We start from the raw sequence: 19,944 nt of genomic DNA, 5'->3' as shown, positions 1-19,944 counted from the left end.
TTCTGTTGATGTTATGCTCGCCACCCGTTGCTTAAAACATCATTTAGCTGTTAGTTGTGCACTAATAGAATCCCAAACAGATTTGCTAACTCAAGACTTTGCTTTCCTTGTTGGTATACTTACAGTAACTTAAAAAAAAAAAAAAAAAAAAAACCTCATAGGGAGAAATCAATTTTTTTTCTGTTTTCCCTTTTTCTTCATAAAGGGCATTAGTTACTCATGTCTTTTAAACTTAAATGCTTCCGACCTAGACTCTCATATTACTAGAGAATTTTTTGTTTATTTCAGAGGTTCATGTATCTTTGGTCGACCTATATAGCCCGTGATGACCTTGAACTTCTGATTCTCCTCCTCCTTCTGAATCCTGGAATCATGGGCATGCTCTGCTATGTAAGCAATGCTAGAGATGAAACTTGGGGTTTCCTGCATACTGGGCAATTTCCCAGCTCAGCTACATCTCCACCCCCACTCTAGAGAATTCTGAAAGTCATCTTGTTCACGTTACTTGATCCTTGAATATAATGTCCTTGTCCTCCTAAAATTGTGCTACAATGTCATGATGATACCTTACATTTTTATAGAACTAGATTTTTTTTTTTTGTTTTCATTTTGTTTTGTTCTTCTGGGGGAAATGTTTGGTTGGTTGATTTGGGTTTGTTTTGCGGGTTTTTATTTGTTTCTTTCTTTTTCCTTTTTTAAAAATAGGACCTCATACTTTGGGTGGCGTTGCCTAGAAGTCAGTGTATAGCTCAAACTGTGACATTCCTCTTTCCTTAAGTTCTCATATGTTTTGATTTTGATTACATGCACAAGCCAACACACCAACCTCATTTTCACTATTCTTTGTTGTTTTCTTTTTTTACATATACATTTATATCATTACACATAAATAAAATAAACTACATACAGAAAGAGGAACCATGAAACAATCAGGGATTATATAATGTTACATTCATAGTATTTTGGCTATTTGCATTTGGCAATCTTGAAGAAAACATCTTTCCTATCTTGGTGAGTCCGAAATTCTGAATGTAAATCAATATCTATCATATCTCATCTTTATCAACTTAAACATCTATCTAGACCTAAAAACATCTTTTTTTTTTTGCTAAAAAGGACTTTCCATTTATTGAATCATAACAGAAACATCTTTCTTTTTTTTTTTAATTAATTTATTCTTGTTACATCTCAATGTTTATCCCATCCCTTGTATCCTCCCATTCCTCCCCCCCCCCATTTTCCCATTATTCCCCTCCCCTATGACTGTTCCTGAGGGGGATTACGTCCCCCTATATATTCTCATAGGGTATCAAGTCTCTTCTTGGCTACTTGCTGTCCTTCCTCTGAGTGCCACCAGCTCTCCCCCTCCAGGGGACATGGTCAAATATGAGGCACCAGAGTACGTGAGAAAGTCGTATCACACTCTCCACTCAACTGTGGAGAATATTCTGACCATTGGCTAGATCTGGGAAGGGGTTTAAAGTTTACCTCCTGTATTGTCCTTGGCTGGTGCCTTAGTTTGAGCGGGACCCCTGGGCCCAAATCTGCCTATCATATTGTTCTACTTGTAGATTTCTAGGACCCTCTGGATCCTTTTATTTTGCTGTTCTCCCATGCGTCTCTCATTTAGAGTCCCAATAGGATGCCTTCCCCTCTGTCCCAGTTTCCTGGTAAGTGAAGGCTTTCATGGGACATGCCCCTTGGGCTAGTATGCAGATATAAGTGAGTATATACCATTTGATTCTTTCTGCTTCTGGGTTAACTCACTCATTATGATCATTTCTAGCTCAATCCATTTATCCACAAATTTCGGGAATTCCTTGTTTTTAATAGCTGAGTAGTATTCCATAGTGTATATGTACCACAGTTTCTTTATCCACTCTTCTACTGAGGGACACTTAGGCTGTTTCCATGTTCTGGCTATTATGAATAAGGCTGCTATGAACATGGTTGAGCAAATTTTCTTGCTGTGTGCTGGAGCATCTTCTGGGTATATTCCAAGGAGTGGAATAGCTGGGTCTTGGTGGGACCTAAAAACATCTTAACCCCTAAACAAATAAGCTTAATTTTAAGATTAAACTATTAGATCTTCAACCCCATCAGAGACTTGAGAAGGAATAAAACTTAAATACCTGAGTAAACCGGAAGTGCAGGTCAGCAGCTTCCAAAATGAAAAAATGACAGAGATTGTTTGTTGCCTAGATAGTCACCCAAAACTCTGTCACAATGGAGTATCATCTTCAGCCTTCTGGCTCAATATATCTGACAGACATATTTGTGAGGCAGGAACTATTGAGGACTTGCTTACCTTGTCTTGGCAGAGTTTAGTATTTTCACTATTCTTAATAATACTTAACAGATAGAACTATTAAATAAATAATTGGCAAGAATGTTTAACCCATTGAATTTATTGATCACAAATGTCACTGTAATAAGCACAATATGCAAGTGTCTAATTGGTAACAGGGATGACAATTTCAGGTTATGCACGGACACATTCTAGGTGGTGGTAGTTTAGTGGCACAAATGAAATTAGAAAACATGTTTCCTCAGTTGTGATTTTTCAAAACAATGATTAAAAACAAATCTTTATGCAGAAGAAAGACATTTAGTGTCCTATTGACTCTACAGATGCTATATCACAGCTGAAAATGAGGAAGTACTTTTGAAAGAAACCATAAGCAAATCCAAAACACAATTTGAATTAGAATAAAAGTGTAAGAATTATCTCTGGGATTTACTGAAACTGTTGTTACAACTTTTCACTGGGTGGTTGAACTGATCTCTGTTGTGCAATAAATGCAAAAACATTTGCCTCCTGCCTTGTATTGGATGAGTTTACACTTTGAACCCTGCAATGCTGGAATATTGATTATTGTTTTTAAAGAATTCAATATTCGCAAATGAGGGATATTAGCATTAATATAAGCTGAATGTGTTAGTTATAGATGCATGATTACGAAACACTCATTTTGGGTGGCCTGTTACTTTCTTAGCTAACATTCTACTAGGACGTTAGGCCCCACTTTGTATTGTTTCTATGTGTTCATGAATACTAATACTCTGTTCAGCTGTTCCACTCATCTTTGTTCCGTCCCCACTAATACCCAGGTTCCCAAAACGGACATAACAGTGTGAGCACAGACACAGCTCTCTAAAACTTGGAAGCCCTACTCAGTGTTCAAAGAGTAATGTTGCATTCATTGTCACATCATCAAAGCAAATGACCAATGAACATTTTTTTTGCATTTTCTTTGAAGGCAATATATCATATTTTTAAATAATGATTACCTCAAGATCTAAAATCTATACTTTTTTCAAGACGAATTCTGATACCAAGATTGCATTTTGGTGGCCTTCTCAGATCTAATATGTAAAGATTTTGAGTGATTCCTTGTCTGAGCAGCAAACTGTTTAGAGCTAAAACTCCTCTTCCAGATTTGGATGAGTACCACAGGCATGCACACTCATATGTAATGTCCACAAACTACTTGGATTCTTGTTTAGTGATTCTGCTGCATTCCTTGTTATGAACTCTTAACTCATAAAAGGCTGTTAAGCATAAGATATAACTTTTGCTGCTTTGTTAAAATGCTTTCAGAGTGTGTTAGGGAGCTAATGTTTAACAGACGACTGAGTTGCATAGAGTTGCTAGAAATTATGGGAAAGCCACAGCTTTGGTAGTCTCTTTCTAAGTTATGCAGCACAGATTTTGTTGTTGTTGTTTGTTTGTTTGTTTGTTTGTTTTGTTCTCAAGACAAGGTTTCTCTGTGTGTAGCCTTGGATGCCTTGGATTCACCTTGTAGACCAGGCTGGCCTCAAACTAACAGAGATCCACCTGCCTCTGCCTCCGTGAATGCTGGGATTAAAGGCTTGCATCACCCTGCCTGGGTGCAGCACAGATTTTTTTTTTTAGGAAAAATTATTGACCTTACTTACACATCTAAATTAGATAGTCTGTTTAACCAGCTTTTTTCTAGATATTGAAATAACAGCTAGACTTAAGAGTTATTGGTTTGCCTTATCATTGTAAATGGGGAAAGATTATAACTTAAAAAGATTAATTTCTGATGATGTGTCATCTTATACAAGCAATACTAATAAAAATAAATCTACACTTATGAACCAAATTGTTGTTATATCACTTCAACACACCATAACACTAGTGTTGTATAAAATAAAATATCGACATACTACAAAATGACTTAATACTTGAGAATAAAAGAGAGACCTTATTTAATGTTTAAACACATTCCTAACCCTCAAAAGACATAAACATTTTGAAAGATGTATTAATACTCTCTTTTAAAATACATCTTTTAATTTCTTGTGAAGGGACAATTTGGTTTAAGTCATAAAAGTTCTTCAGAAGGAATCTGTTTTCTATAAATGTAAAATATTAACCTGATTTTGTCTTGGCCCTTTTTCTTTTTTTCCTTTTTTGAATTTCAAGAGTGTCTGATGATAATGATAATATAGCTATGTGTGATAAACAGAAAAGCCTGAAAAGTACAAAGTAACAAAAAAATAGTAATACTTGTAACTTGGTACCCAGAGGCAACCAATATGTATGTCTTTTCAAAATTATTTCTACTCTTTTTTCTATGTGTATTAAAGTTGGGATTAGTCCTTTCCAAAAAGCATATGAAGTGAAAGCCATTAGGATCGGGAAATAAGCGAGCTGATATTAAGTTAGCGGGACCTTGGATGCACTCTGTTACTATTTTACAATGGTCTACTCATACCCAGGACTGGCTTTTTGTCCAGATTATTAAGTAGTGGGGAAAGTGACATATGTTTAAATGTGCTCTATTTTATTTCAATAATTCTGCTTTTTCAGGGTTGTAGATCTCAGCTGTTGCAAATTATGTCAGGCTGAAAATTGGTTACCAGCCCAGATAAACAGCTTTTTTGAGGGAAATAAATCCAAATAGAGTGAATTGTTTTGTGATTTTGAGATTAACTAACACTCAATGTCCAAGCATTTTAAAACTCTTTGAAAATAAATAAAATAATTTACTGCCTGTTCCTGCCCACACTAACACTCAAGAACAACTTTGAAAGTCTTGCTAGCTCTAGTTGTATATAGAAATACAATGTATTTTGTCGTTCATTAGTCATGCCACTCAAAATTCAGTTAGCTGAAATCTACTAACATTTTCAATGTCATTAACACTTCGACTTGCAAATTATTTTTCTTGGTTTTTTTTTTTTTTCCTCCATGGTCCAAATTGTGCTTTGTAAAGTGAGCTATACAAGCTTCAGAAAATTCTATGAAAAATGAGAAGGTGAAACTTTCTTATTGGATTTTCTACTATCTTATTGTAAAAATATATATATATTTCCCATCCTAGTTCCAATAGAAGATAACTTTTTCTCTCTCTTTTTAAACATTACCATTGTCACCATGACTCTGACTCAAATTGGAAAGTTCTTTCTCATCCTTGCAGCATTCTGTTTTTGGTGGTGTTGTTTTCTTGGTGACAATTTAGTTTGTATCTTGAGGTATTAGGATATTGTTACCTACCTCTGGTGGCTTAAATGAGAATATATCCTCCATAAACTTGGGTGTTTTTACATCCCAGTTGGTATCTCTGTTTGGGGAAGTTACTGGAGCTACAGCCTTGCTGCGGGAAATGGATCATTGCAGGAGGGTTTGATAGTTTAAATCCTCACTTCTCTTCCAGTGCCCTCTGTGCTTGTGCTCTCACTTGAGGGTATGATCTATAAACTTCCTGCTCCTGCTGCCCTGCCTGCCCCTTGCTGCCATGCCTGTCCCCTGCTGCCATGCCTCCTTTGTGGTCATGGGCTCTCATCCCCTGGACTCTAAAGGCCAAATAAACTCTTTGTTTTATGAGCTGCCTTTGGCCATGCTGTTTTAGCACAGCAACAGAAAAGTAAATAAGACACCATCAGAAAGGAAAAGCTTATTTCACAAGTTTTTCATTTTGGGATACCTGACTTGTTTGCAGTCTTTTTTCTTTTGTTGCTGAACTCTTTGATATCCTACAGGTCTTTTTGTAACTTCCAGCAATTTAATTTCTGTCTGACCTCTCTACTAAAACTGTTCTCTCAGTGATCTCGGTAGCCTCCTCCATGCTCACACTAATCACTCTCAGACTACATCTTTTAAGTCTATAATATGACCTTTGACTGCTCACTTGTTCATGAAATCCTCCATAGATATGTGTGTGTGTGTGTGTGTGTGTGTTGTGTGTGTTATGTGTATGTGTTGTGTGTGTGTGTGTGTGTGTGTGTGTGTGTGTGTGTGTGTGTGTGTGTGTGTGTATATATGCTACAGGATTTTAGTTCCCAATATTTTTTCTCCCTTTGGAATAGTCTCCCTGTGTTTCTAACTTTGGCTGTGCTCTCTCAGTATGTCTACCTCATACTGACAGGAGAGAGGAGGGGGGAACTGTTGGGGAGTAGACAGCCTTGGCCTCAAATCCTGGCACAGCTCTTTATCAGCTGGATGTCCCTAGGAAAGTCACAATCTCTTGACTCCATTTATTTCTTTTCAAAACAAAACAATAGCACCAAAGATAGGCAAACCAGGCCTCTTGTATGCATATTAACTAGTTGAGAGATTCAAACAACTTTTAACTCTAGACTCTGTTGTCTCTGATGTCTTCAGATCCTAGATGAAGGCAGGAACTCCATTTTTTTCTCAGTGTTTCGTGTAGCAAAATCAAAATACCATTTTTGCCCCTAAGCTTTGAGATGAAATGGGAGTCTCACTATGCTGTTGCCAAGTTTATTCTCAAATTTGTAAACTCAAATGATCCTCTACCTGCAGCTTTGAATATAGCTGCAACTATAGGCATCATCCGTCACCACATACCACTCAGTTTTCATTTTATTTATTTATTTATTTATTGGTTTTTGAGACAGGGTTTTTCCAGGTAGCCCTGGCTGTTCTGGAACTCACTCTATAGATCACGCTAGTCTCAAACACAAAGATCTGCCTGCCTCTACCTCCTGAGTGCTGTGATTAAAGGCATGTGCCACCACTGATACGAGCTCTAACCTGCCACCACTGATATGAGCTCTAACCGACCAAAGCAGCAAGCATGTGGCCTACATCTGCACCAGGTTCTCTGAATATATATTATGTGAGGATTCCGAATCTTGGACCTGCTCTTAGGACTCTTTATCCTCCTGTTGGTTGTGGTGTCCAACTTTGATATTATAGCTTTTGGTTCATCTTATTATGTTCCATGTTGTCATATTGGGCTCATATCTCTTTGAAACCTGTTGTTTTCTGATGAGAGACAGAAAGGATGTATGCGTCAGGAGAAGAGGGATGATGGGGAGAAAGTGGGAGGAGCAGAGAAAGGGGAAACTCTAGTTGTGATATATTTTATGAGAAAAGAGTCTATTTTCAATACAAGAAATTTTTAAAAATGCTTTTACATATCGGTTAGAGTACCTAATACTGGGTAGATACTCAATAAATGTTAGCTGTTATTTTCATTGATAGGATTATTATTATTATTATTTGCTTATTGCATAATTAATTATGACAGCTAGCATATTTTAACCTTTAATTATTAATAAATCATGTTGAAGTACTTATACATATTTATAACCTATCTTCCTGAGTGCTATGCCACACTCCTTTCTACTCTCATTATTTTGAGTTTAAAACAGTAACAAAAAAAAAAAAAATATGTCACTGGCAGTAAAATTGGTGCCACCATTCTTGTGAGTGATGTTGGGCTATATCAAGAGTGACATATTTTTTGTTTTATGTGTATTTTATGACAAAAAGGCAGTGACAGTGCACCTGAAAGAAAATTTCTATTGAGCTCTAAGATGTCAAAGGGCAAAGTGGAAATGTAGCACCCCAAAATAACTTAGCCCACAGTCTGCAGAATAAATATTTATTTAATGAATGAATAAATGAATTAAGTAAAAAATGTCCAGAATCTACTAAGTATTCACTCAACAAATATCCATTAAGCAGCTGCCATGTGCATATCAATGGCCATTTTAGGATAAGAATACAGAAATAAACATAAAATGTTTAGTCTAGTGAACAAAGACAACCAAAACCACCTTTAAAACACCAAAATTTTGCATAATTGTGAATCTAGTGCCGAATCATTACAATAAAGCAAAGTTAAGGCACACAAGGATTCTTGGGTTCCTAGTGCATTATATTTACATTATACTATAACTGATACTGTGAAATAACATTACATCTTAAAATTCTAATGCTCATCTGAGGTGTTGGAAAATGATACCAAGTGAAGTGTTTGATACAGGGTTCAATTTGTGAATAAATGTCATTGTGTGTGAAGCACAGTACGAGTTGTGTTCATATGAAAATCAGATGTGATGTGCATATGGGAAACACAACTCTGAGTTAAGAGCAAAATAGATCTCAAGAAAACTGAGTGCTTCTCCCACTACTGTCGAACAGACTCCGTCAAGTGTCAGTGGCTTACAACAACTCTTTATCATGATTCTCTGCTTCAAATATTGGGTTAAGCTCTGCTCATCTGATGTGATTCACAAGGCTCGATCTTGTGGGTCATCATGGGGACACATGAGTTCATATAGCTTTGCACACATGCCTACTAGATGGTGGCTATCTCTCAGCCTCAGTAAAGCTAGCCTGGGCTATTGGACATCACGATACCAGTTTAAGACAACCACAAAAGAAACTGTTAGCCCTCTTGAGGAAAGGTCTCAGAAATCACACAGCACTTTCACTATTGCCCAATCAGAGTCATAAGTTGTGCTGTCCTTAAGAGGTGAGAGAACAAATCCCTCCTCTTGATGTAAATTTATACACATTTATACACATTTTTAACCAACTCTGGATAGAGAGTTACTACCTTATGCTGGCCAGTTACTGACCACAACACAGATAGGATGAAATGAAGGCTGTTAGGAAACAGTGTATTTACAACTGAAAAGTACATTCTGAACGGAGGGAATAGGCAGCAAGCACAGCATGCCAATATGAGCCAACAAGGAGCTCATTGTAGTAGGAAAAGATATGCAAAAGTGAATGTTTTAAAAAACGTGGCCGAGAGACACTGGGAGTAAAATATTGCTAGGGTTGCAGACCATTGGTAAGAACTCCATATTGTAAACTAGAGGGCAAAAATGACAAATAAAAAATGGACAGAATTTTTTATTGAGTGACATAATTTGTCATTTTTGACACTAGAATCTTTCTGTCTTCTCTCTTTGGTTGGACTTGAGAGAGGAAGCAGAAATGGAAACAATAAACCAGGAAGGAGATTGAGTCAAGTAAGAGATAAGGGTGGCTTAGACCTTGAGGGTAGAGCTGACTTTTATTTTCTGGAATAATTTGTTGACTTAATAATGCAGAAAACATATTCTAAGGTTACTGTTAGTCATTCCTACAATTTTCTTTTTAAAAGTTATATTTATTTATTTTTATATGTCTTCTCCCTCATCCAGCCTTTGAAACTCATTCAGTTAACATGTATTGATGCTAGTCTCCCTATTGGAATGAAAAAGAGTATTAGAGAGATGTTGAAGCTTTCAGATATTATCATTAAATGATGACTGAAGCCAGAGGTAAATAGATGTCTCTATTAAGAGACACTGATACCCCTCAGATTTTATACTCCTCTGTTTTGTGCTGAAAGACAGCAAGTGTGTTAGAGCTGAGACACACTACCAGCATTAAAAGGCTTCTATAAAGTTGCCAAAAATTACACACTTGATGCAACATTTTTCATTAAGCCTCCACTAAGTTAAAAGCAGCAAATCAGGAATTCAAAACAAGATGAAAATTTCAAAAGCACCAAGAATTCTAATGCGGCATAGCAGGGGTTAACCTCATGAACAAGAAAAGTGAGATGAATTGATCAGCTAATATGTTAACTGTAAACACTAAAGGTCAGCAAAGCATTGAGAATTCTTGGATATATATATTACACACACATATATATCCATAAATCTAAGTGCTCAGGATTGACCAGTGTTGCTGAATAATCATGCTCAAGGTCCACCCACTGCCAATTCTTAAAGCTCTCTATGTAGTCTGAATGAATATCAAAGGTTGAAAAACCAGTGTTCCAAATTGTCACTCAGGTAGCTTGTAGCAAAACTCTGATTTTATAGTTCATCCTGTTATGACAAAGTATCAGTTACTACAGATAGCAAAGTCTTAGCATTTACAGGGTCCCAAAATGCAGAGACTATAATAAAATTCTTCCTCTGAAGGGAGTGTAATAAGAAACTGTATAAAAAGTTACTCTTGTACTTTTTGGTTTTCAAGTAAATAGGCTCAATATACTGTCAATGAACTTCCTAAATTTGAATTCATTATGTTAAAAACTTTCATATATCTTGAGATATATGAAAAAGCATGGCTGATTTGTGGAAGAATAAAGCACGATATCTGCTTGTATTGATTTTTCATAGATTTAAATCCATAATACTCTAAACAGTTTTGAAATGTATCACTACAAATTTTGCTTTTTTTTAACTAAGCAAATTTTTGTTAGAATCTTCAGATAAATTCCCCTTTGGTTTAGTTATTTGTAATTTTAAGCAATAGAGGATATATACAAATGTTATATTGTGTTCAAAAATGAATTTAAAATTTGCCACAAGTACTCAGGTCCAAAAATTATCTAGGTAAATGCTTAGAGAATTGGATAAAGACTTCAAATAAATATTAAGTTATAACATAAACACAATTTGAATCTTCATTCTTCTACTCTGTTGCATTTTGGTGCGCTTTTAAATCCTTCTCCTTCTTTTAGCCAGCCTAATAATAGGAAGAAAGACATGTGCAGGTGACAGCTAATAGCTAGCACTGATGAATGTAGGTGTAGCCAACAAAGAATTCACTGGTTGTGAAGAATTTTTGCAAGCATGGCTATGTTTAAAGACTATTTGGGGGAAACGGCAAAATGTAAAAAGAAAAAGACATTGTGAAAAGGCAATGTATGGTTTTCAGTATTATGTGGATGCCCATTTCATCATTGCATATACTTTTGATATCATTAGTATGTTATTCTTATTATATCTCTGTATATACATTTCACTGTGTCTAATGTTTGCTTTGTGAATGATAACCTAAGCCTCATAAATAAAAAAAATACAGTTACACTTTTTACTGTAGCATGCAAAATTATGACACAGGAATAGTGTGATGGCAAGAACAGTGAACATGTATTTAAAAAAAAAAACATTCACTATGCAGCATAGGACAGCTGTTTTACTTTACATTAACTCAACCACTTACTTAGCAGTTTGCTTTACAGATACCCTTGAAATCAATCAGACATGTGTACCATGCTTTTTAAGATTGCTGTGCTGTGAGAATAAGCTTTGGAAAGTCTGAAAATACAGGCAATACATACCAAAAGGTTTATAGTAACAGTTAGAGATATGCTAATAATTGAAACACCAACTATGGGGCTGGAGATGTAGCTCTGTATGTTTACAAAGCATACACAAAGCCCTGAGTTCAATCAACAGCACTATATAAATTGTGAATGATGGCACATGCCTGTTATCCCACCACCAAGTAAGTAGAGGCGTATGTATCAGAAGTTCAAGGTCATCCTCAGCTACATAGGGAGTTTAGTGCCAGCTTGACCTATGTAGGAGGCTGCAAAAATAAAGGAATTTTTGGTTATAATATGGCAGGATGTTTTATGAAATAATATGTATTTTAGCATCAGGATGAATTCACTCCTTTATAACTCAACTTTTAATAGTAAGCAGATGTGGAAATCGTCAGCTTCTCGGGAGCATTTTAGATCATCTCTTCTACTATATATTCCAAATTCTGGTGTCTTGCCAGAATTAATACATGTTAGTCCATATGTAGTATTTCATACATTATTGTGAATAAGACAGAATCATTATAGGGGTGCTATTTTAGAGACAGGACAAAGGTAATATAGTTTCAAGAGGATACACATTGAGAAGTCATGGAGCATCTCATGTTGAAAGGAGCCAGGGAAGAGTGAAAGGTTATCTCTTAGAAACCAGAGATAGTTACTTCTCACTTGTGCCTGGGGCTAGGGAAGGTCAGCCATGCAATCACTGCACAGAATAAAGCAAATTGACCCACTTTTCTAAAGATGTCTTGTAAGATTTGCATGATCTTCAGAGTCTAGCAACACTGTAATGAATCTAGAGTTTATATCTGAAAAAAAATATATATGAAAGCATATATATATATGAGATGCTAATACCTTGAGTAATGAACTCTCATTACATGTGTATAAATACATAACTTGCTCTCAAGTAAAGCTCTTTTCCTTGTTAAGATACTGAATTCATTTATTGGACATAAATTCATCATATTGAAGTCAGAAGTACTTAGACGCCATCTTGAGAGAACAGTTATTGTATTAAAGAAAGCCTGTCAACCAGAATAAATAATGCCGCTGTTGTGTGTGTGTGTGTGTTTTAAACATATCAGGTGTTTAAGTATATCTTTTTCCTTTACACTTTGGCCACCTGAGATAAATGTTTTTCATTTGGCCTTGATTGTTTGTCACACAAAAAAAGAGACAGACAGCTAATGACATAAGTTGTTTGCTACATGCCTATGACTAGGTAGAATTACAATTTGAAACAGTTATCTAGAAATAAACCTAGGTTTAGATTTAAAAGATAATTTGTAATGCTTGTAGAAGACTTACAAATTTTTGAAGTGTCCAGCAATCTGAGATTTTTCATTAAAATTGGGCATGAGTTTTACTTAATGGTTCCCAAATATAGTGTTCTTTCTTGATATCAACTCGTGAATATTAAAAAGATGCTGCTTATGGACACCCAAAAGGGATGGGGTACACAGTACTCTGTAGTTTAAGTTGGAAGTCCAGTGTCAGAGAAAACCGCATTGATCTGAAGTGGACTATATGCACGTTTAACCCCATGCCCTAAGGCATTAAGAAATCTAAAAGTACATAGAAACTAACACTAAGCCATGTGGGTTTTCATCCTTCGAATTTCAGAGCCATTTTTAACACATATAGTAACTTGGCTAAAATGTTTAAATACACTCATACATACAGGTTTTCTAGCTGGAGAGTTTCCATGCCTGGGGGAGGGGAGGTGACAATTGGTGCATTCTAGACAGAGCACGTGTGATGATAATAAAGTTGATTGGTTGAGCTTTGCAGCTCCCCCCTTTTTTTCTCTTTCTGTAGAGTAGTTCAGCTAGGGGGGTGACAGGGTTCCCCCCCCCCATCGCCACCAGCTCTACTAACAAGACGTAGGTTGATACCATTTTTATTGTTCTGCTGGGGTGGGAAAGAAACCATATGCTTTAGCATTTTAAATGGCTACACCAAAGAGAAAATTGAACCAGATCCCCTCCCCCATCCTGCTGGACTTTGGGGTGGGTTTATTCTCAATATTCAGCGGACTTTAGGTTAGCTTAATGTTCCTGCGCCTGGACAAAGAGGCAGTTGGGGGCAAGAAATATTCAGGGCTTTAGAAGAGCATTGGACTAAGTGAAGTGTGGAGTGGGAAGCTTACATCTGAAGCCCACCCTCCCCTGGATACCAGGCAAAGGCAGTGAGAGTCGGAACCAGCTGATGCCTCTTCCCGTTTCCAGGGTGAAATTTTCACGGCAGCTAATTCTAAAGGGAAGAAAAATCCCTTACCAGCAGCAGAGAAGATCCTATCACCCAACCCCAAGCTATGTAACCTTTTAGGCAGGCTTTTCAGAGAAACCCGCATTTTAAAAGGCAGCATTTACGGTCCAAACCACGAGCCTGGAATCAGAGCTGGTATGAAAATATGAAAAGCCTCTTTACACTCTGGGTGTTTGAAACGACCCGATGAGCATAGCAAGTGTCTGCCAACGCTCGGTGGCTGCCGCTGCTGCTGCTGCTGCCGCCGCCGCTGTTCCTCGCAGAGGGCTGGACAGAGCTAGTCCTGATTTCAGCACCTCCGGCGCTGGACAGCTCCCTGCACGCCGCACCACTGCCTGCTTGCTTTTTCCCCACTCTCGCTTTGCATTACTGGAGATGCATCTAAATTACGTCCTGTTCAACAACAAGTAGATTTTTTTCCTGTACGGGAATTACAGTAGGCGATTCTCTCAATTAAACTGCATTTTCTTCTTTACGGACTTGGCTGTCAGGCGTATTTATCCCGATCTCCCCTCCACCCCCTTTGCAGGAACGAATCTTTGGGAACGTGGTCCACCCAGGGATGTAAAACTGTGCTTACCGATGCATCCCATACGAAATGCTTATGTGATCGGCTCTCTACCTTCGCCATTTTGGCTCAGCAACCTAGAGAAATAGTAAGTAACAAAGGGAAAACACGGCTTTAATGCAAAGGCAGGGACGTTGTGTCGAGTGTTTCTCCAGGGAACTGCATTTTCAAACGGGGGAAATAGAAAAGGTTGCAGGGTGGCAAAATCGGGTTCTCCTCAAATACAGTAGCTTGGGGGGAAATGAATTCTAGTTGGTGTTCAATAACTAAATTCTACTCAATTTTATGTCTTATAAGTTGGCGTTTCTGCAGTATAGTTTTAAAGATGTACTCTGATATTGCTAATATTCTGCAAACTTTCAAATAAAAATAATTGCCAACTCAACGTTTATTTTAAAGCTGGAAGGCTGTTCTGGGGGAATTTGTGACAATGCTGTTAGGAGTGGAATGAAGACCCCAGACACCAGAGCTGAACACATTGCATAGCTGCATTGGATATTTTCAGTACAGGTTTTCTGAGGGTGTCCTTGGATACATATGTATTTTTAAATCAAATTAAGTTTTCATGGAGACATGGTTGTTTGGAACAGTAAAATCATTCCTTAAAAGCATGTGAATTCTTGCGAAAAAAGGAGAAATCATTTCTGAAAGAGAGAACTGTACAGAACAGTCCAAAAGAAAAATAATGTTCTCACCAAATGTATTTTGAGAAAATTGAAGTAATAACAAGTAAATATTATGACAAATATGACTTTCAGACCAAACCTGGCCTAAAAAGTATCACTCCTTTTACTCACTTGATGATAACATATATCTAATGATTTGATACAGATTTTGTGACACACTTAATTTTACAGTATATTGCTTCAAACTTCTACTATAAATTTTATGAAAAGCATCTGATTTCATTAGTTATGGCCATGCTACTGTCTGAAGAGCCATTTGGATCAGTGGATGTTTGTACTATTTATATACGTTTTTAAAGGTATAAGCTTATTTTTCAAGGTCATGGTTTTAGGGACTGATACTATGCAAATTATCTCCACATACTTTGCTCATAAGAAAAATATATTTGAAGGTCTTAAGTATAGCATTCTATTTTCTTCTGTATAATAGGAAACCAAGCAAGTAAATTTTAATGGGAGAATGCTTGACTCAGAACAAAGTTGTCAAAAGTCAGAAAGTTTCCATTTTTTTTCAGTAACTGTGTGCCACATTTGGATAACATAATTATTTATAAATGGAAGCAGCAAAATAAATCTTACCAAGAATCATATGGTGAAAATAAAAAACTGTGCTGCTTCAGATCTCACTCAAGAAAATTTCAACTGTGAATGATAACCAAGTTGTAGTTTGGGATCTTTTAGAAAACTTGAAGTAATGGGCTGGACTCAAGCATTTTCAACCTTAAGGACTCTATTGCTTCACAGTGTGAGAGAAGAGAGAGCTAGAATTAGTCATGTTAGAGCTGAAGAGAGTGTGAACCGAGTGTTCTGTGGGGTAATTATCTGGTAACTATAACAACTATTTATGCTATCCCTGAGTGATTGCCTAGTTGCTCTGAGTCTAGAACTTACTATTAGCCACCTAACATTTCTCTTTCTTTTCTTTTTCCCCTAATTTAAAGGTCATGGAATCCTCTGGCACCCCTTCAGTTACCCTAATAGTAGGCAGCGGCCTCTCCTGCCTGGCCTTGATCACTCTAGCTGTTGTCTATGCAGCATTATGGAGGTATGTAATTAGGGGGTAGACTTGAGATGGGGAACTCAGTTCCTCTGAGTTAAAGCCATGGTTGTAATGAACATCTACTATCTTCATCACATACGGAAAGGAGCATTGTTATAACAGAATTAGAACATTTGTGATAGAACTGGAGAAAATGAGCCATATTTGCCTATAGTTAAAATAAATAAACAAAACTGTGTGTATACTTTTCTTCTAACTCATATGACTATAGACTTGGACAAGTTCTTTACATATAAACACAACTCTCTTATGCCTCGTTTCTTCTCTGTGTGGATACTGTTTATATTGGTTGTCACTGAACCTCAGAACTCAGCGTTCTCTCTACAGGAATAGATATCAAGTTCTCAAATACCAAACATTCTTTCAGTATGTTCTGTACAATGAGTAAAGCCTTCTCTGAGGTTAAAAGAATTAACAAATTTCCAAAGTGCTCTACAAAAGGTCACTTACTTCAGTGTTTGTCATGAGTCAAATTTTGACAAATTTGAAAGAAGGACATCATAAAAATATGAGAGGGAAATGATTGAATTTTTTCTCCCATATTTTAAATTGTAATTATTTAATAGTCCATGGAAATTAAATATTTTTCTAGGTAATTTCTTTGGCACTTCTTAGTATACAACTAAGAATTGGGCCTGTGAGATTTAGTATGTCTACTCATGCATTGACGATTTATATGTACCATATGGCCAAACTATTTAATGGATTTTATAACCATTGTCATTGTTAAAGTGGTCAAGAATGCAATATCCCATTAGTATGCAGATAATTGCCTAGTGTTTCCTGAATATATGATCTGTTTTGCAAAATATTTGATATAACTGCAAAAGTTGATCTATTTACCTCAAAAACCTTTATATTTACTTAGGGTTTTATGGTATCAGCAGAAAAATTAAAAATCAATTGCTATTTAGTAAAAGAGATATTTATTTAGATTAACATTGGCATTTAAATAAAAGATTACTGTCCATTATGGCTTTTGCTCATTTGTAAGGAAGAATGAATTGTGAAAGACATTTAAATTGTCAAATATATTGTTTTATGCTTTGTGCAAAAAAAAAAAATGTGTGTACATTTTGGCCCAGGTACATTACAGTAGTATTGTCCACCAGGGAAACACTTTTAGAGTAGCCATGCTGATTCTGTAGGAGAAGAAATATGAAAAATGCCTGATGCAAATATAACATTGTGGACAACAGAAATGTATGTTCCAGATTTGACTAGGCTGTTGATTTATAAGAATGATTTGACATGCTTGGAAGACTACAATTTCTCAAAGAGCATGAAAGACATGTCCTTTTTGTTAATGAAGGGATTGGCTAAGATACTAGGTAATCATGATAACATTATAATTCATACCCATTGGATCCTTTAGAAGTGAATTCCATTTTCAGCAGTTTCTGTTCAGGTACAAATTCCACCTTCTGTTGAATCCTCTCATCCTCTGTCTCTGTCTCTGTCTCTCTCTGTCTGTCTGTCTCTCTCTCTCTGTCTCTCTCTCTCTCTCTGTCTCTCTCTCTCTCTGTCTCTCTCTCTGTCTTTCTCTCTCTCTCTCTCTCTCTCTCTCTCTCTCTCTCTCTCTCTCTCTCTCTCTCTCTCCACACACACATACACACACACACACACACACTCACTCACTCACTCACAGGCACACATGTATGCACACACACACCTAGAATATATGTGAGTATATGATATATTTGATGATCCACATGAGGCTTTCTAAAGTTCAGAAAATGCAGCATAGTCATTTACTACAACAGAATTCTAGGAATTTCTGAGAATCATTAAAGAATCTATCCAAACTTATCCTGAAGTTGAGAATTACCAAAGCGACCACCAAGAAACAGCACAAACCTAGATTCCTGAGAATTAAGTGGTCATCAATTCATCATCTATCTAAGGAAAAATTGAAATAATAATTACAACTTGAAAGAAGTGTCAAGACTCATGAATTTCTAAGTGGATCTTATACAATGATTCATTCAATGTACTTTATAAACATCAAATACACATGAAAACAATTTGATTTGGAATGCATCATTTGTTGGGATCCTCCTGCCTTCTTCTCTAATAAAAAAATTTAGGATTAATATGTTTATAGTGATTTCTAAAATGTATTAGCATGTAAATTATAAATCTCATGCTATTTTGAAGTGTATAGATGATTGATGTAGTTATTAAAAAGTATTCTTTAAAATTTTTACAGGGCTGGAAGCATGGCTCAGTGGCACTGCTCATCTTGCATGTGTAATACTCTTAGGCTCAAATCTTAGAGATATTACTATCTTTGCTATTAACACTATTGGTAATTATGATAATGTTTATCATTATGATGATGATGATTATGACAGTAACAATACAGGCAGCTGTTTTCTTTCCATCCACCCATACAACTGGGAGAAATGCACTGTTACATCAAGAAGCAACTTAGCATGTCCTTTCAGCCAACTTATCAACATAAAGAGTCCACATTTTTTCTTTAGAATATAGAATGTCGTATGACAATGTTGAAAGTAGTGACATTTCTTAGCAGTATTTAAAACAACAATATGACTCAGTATTGCTGAGAAAAGAAAACATCTCAACAGTGCGCAGTGCAGCCAGTTGGTCTTTTATTACTCTGTGATTTTTTTTTTCTATTTATAAGCAGAAAATGTCACTGAAGTGCTTTTTGATAGTTTCAAGATGTGTATTTGTACTACCATGGAAACCATTAAAATCAGAAAAAATTTATAGCCTCCATCCTTAAAAGGGAACAACATAATATTCGTTGATACCTTTAGTACCCCAGTGTGTGTTTTATCATAGTTAGCCATTCAGAATGCATGAGAAAGGTCCAACAAGACTTAAAGCCCATTTTGTGCTGTCAGCCTAACTTCGTCCAATTTGGGTTTATTTGTGAAGAGTAATTCTCTAACATTATCAAACCTAATTTTGTGTTTTGGTGTTCCTGGTTTTCTTTTTATTATTTTGATTCAATTTTTTTTTTGAGAACGGGGTTGCTGCCTGCATACTATCCAATGACAAAGTAGGGAGAGAGAAAGAACTTTGTGAGATTATAGCTTTTAAAAAGTACTTCCAGATCTGTGGTTGCTCCATCTACCATTGTACAGAAAATCCTATGCCTGTGCTTTGGAATGAGAAATGTTATTATACAAATGGAACTGGATGAAACACACAGCAAGTACAAGGTTCTCTTACAGTTATTGTCATTCAGTGATTACCACAGGGTACAGTTAGGAAAATAGCTGCTACCCTTTCAGGGTAAATAGCTGGTGGAACACTTGATTCTGAACAGGTTTTTGTTTTTGTTTTTTTTTTTGGGTTTTTTTTTTTTTTTTTTTTTTGGTGTTACTTACATTCTTAGTGCACTTTATAATTATATAATAGATTATATATGCACATTTTTTTCTGACTAAAACATGGCAGTCACTGAGGATGTCCCAGTCTAATGGTGAATGATCATTTAAGGAGTGTGTTCATTTTTATTTCTAAATACTTTTGCTGCTTTTTTCTTTTTTGAAAGTGATACCCAAGGACATAAGAACCAGCCTAGCTACATTAAAAAAAAAAAAAAAAGAGAGGCTTGAGAGGCTACTGATGTTCATGGCTTCACATCCTTCTAGTATACAGGAGAGTTGCCTCAAAATCTTGGGGAAGCTTTACTGTTGGGCCTGTGTTTCTACTGGTCAATGTAGATATTGGAAATATATTTGTACATGCATAAGAACATATTACAATAATTGAAGTATTTCCAAGAAATTTTATTTATCTAGACAAAATAATGCATTGTTCTCACATATGTACAACTTACATTCTGTCACTCATGACATATTATAGAAAAAAAATAAGTTTAAAGGTTTCTTACACATGCTATGTACTCTAAAATTGGGAACCTAAGAAAAAGATTTATGAAGAAATGGCTCTCTGTTTCTTTATATAAAGTCTGGGGTCAGGGGTTCTTTTCACAGTTAATATTACTAATTACACAATATGAAATTTGTCATATTTCTT

General features: G+C 36.1%; 1 protein-coding gene across 2 annotated transcripts in view; it reads left to right on the top strand.

Moving 5' to 3' along the window:
• Adgrb3 (adhesion G protein-coupled receptor B3) overlaps positions 1-19,944 on the top strand; it is a 707,858-nt gene that overhangs the window by 550,334 nt on the left and 137,580 nt on the right. For both annotated transcript variants that reach the window (XM_051153002.1, XM_051153001.1), the window contains exons 17-18: positions 14,143-14,269; positions 15,809-15,912. In XM_051153002.1, coding sequence (XP_051008959.1) covers positions 14,143-14,269; positions 15,809-15,912 — 231 coding nt within the window. The remainder of the gene's footprint in view (positions 1-14,142; positions 14,270-15,808; positions 15,913-19,944) is intronic.

This window comes from Acomys russatus, chromosome 11 (assembly GCF_903995435.1).
Source record: "Acomys russatus chromosome 11, mAcoRus1.1, whole genome shotgun sequence".
Lineage (NCBI taxonomy): Eukaryota > Metazoa > Chordata > Mammalia > Rodentia > Muridae > Acomys > Acomys russatus.
Note: the sequence above shows the minus strand (reverse complement) of the source record. Positions and strands in the feature narration are given on the sequence as shown.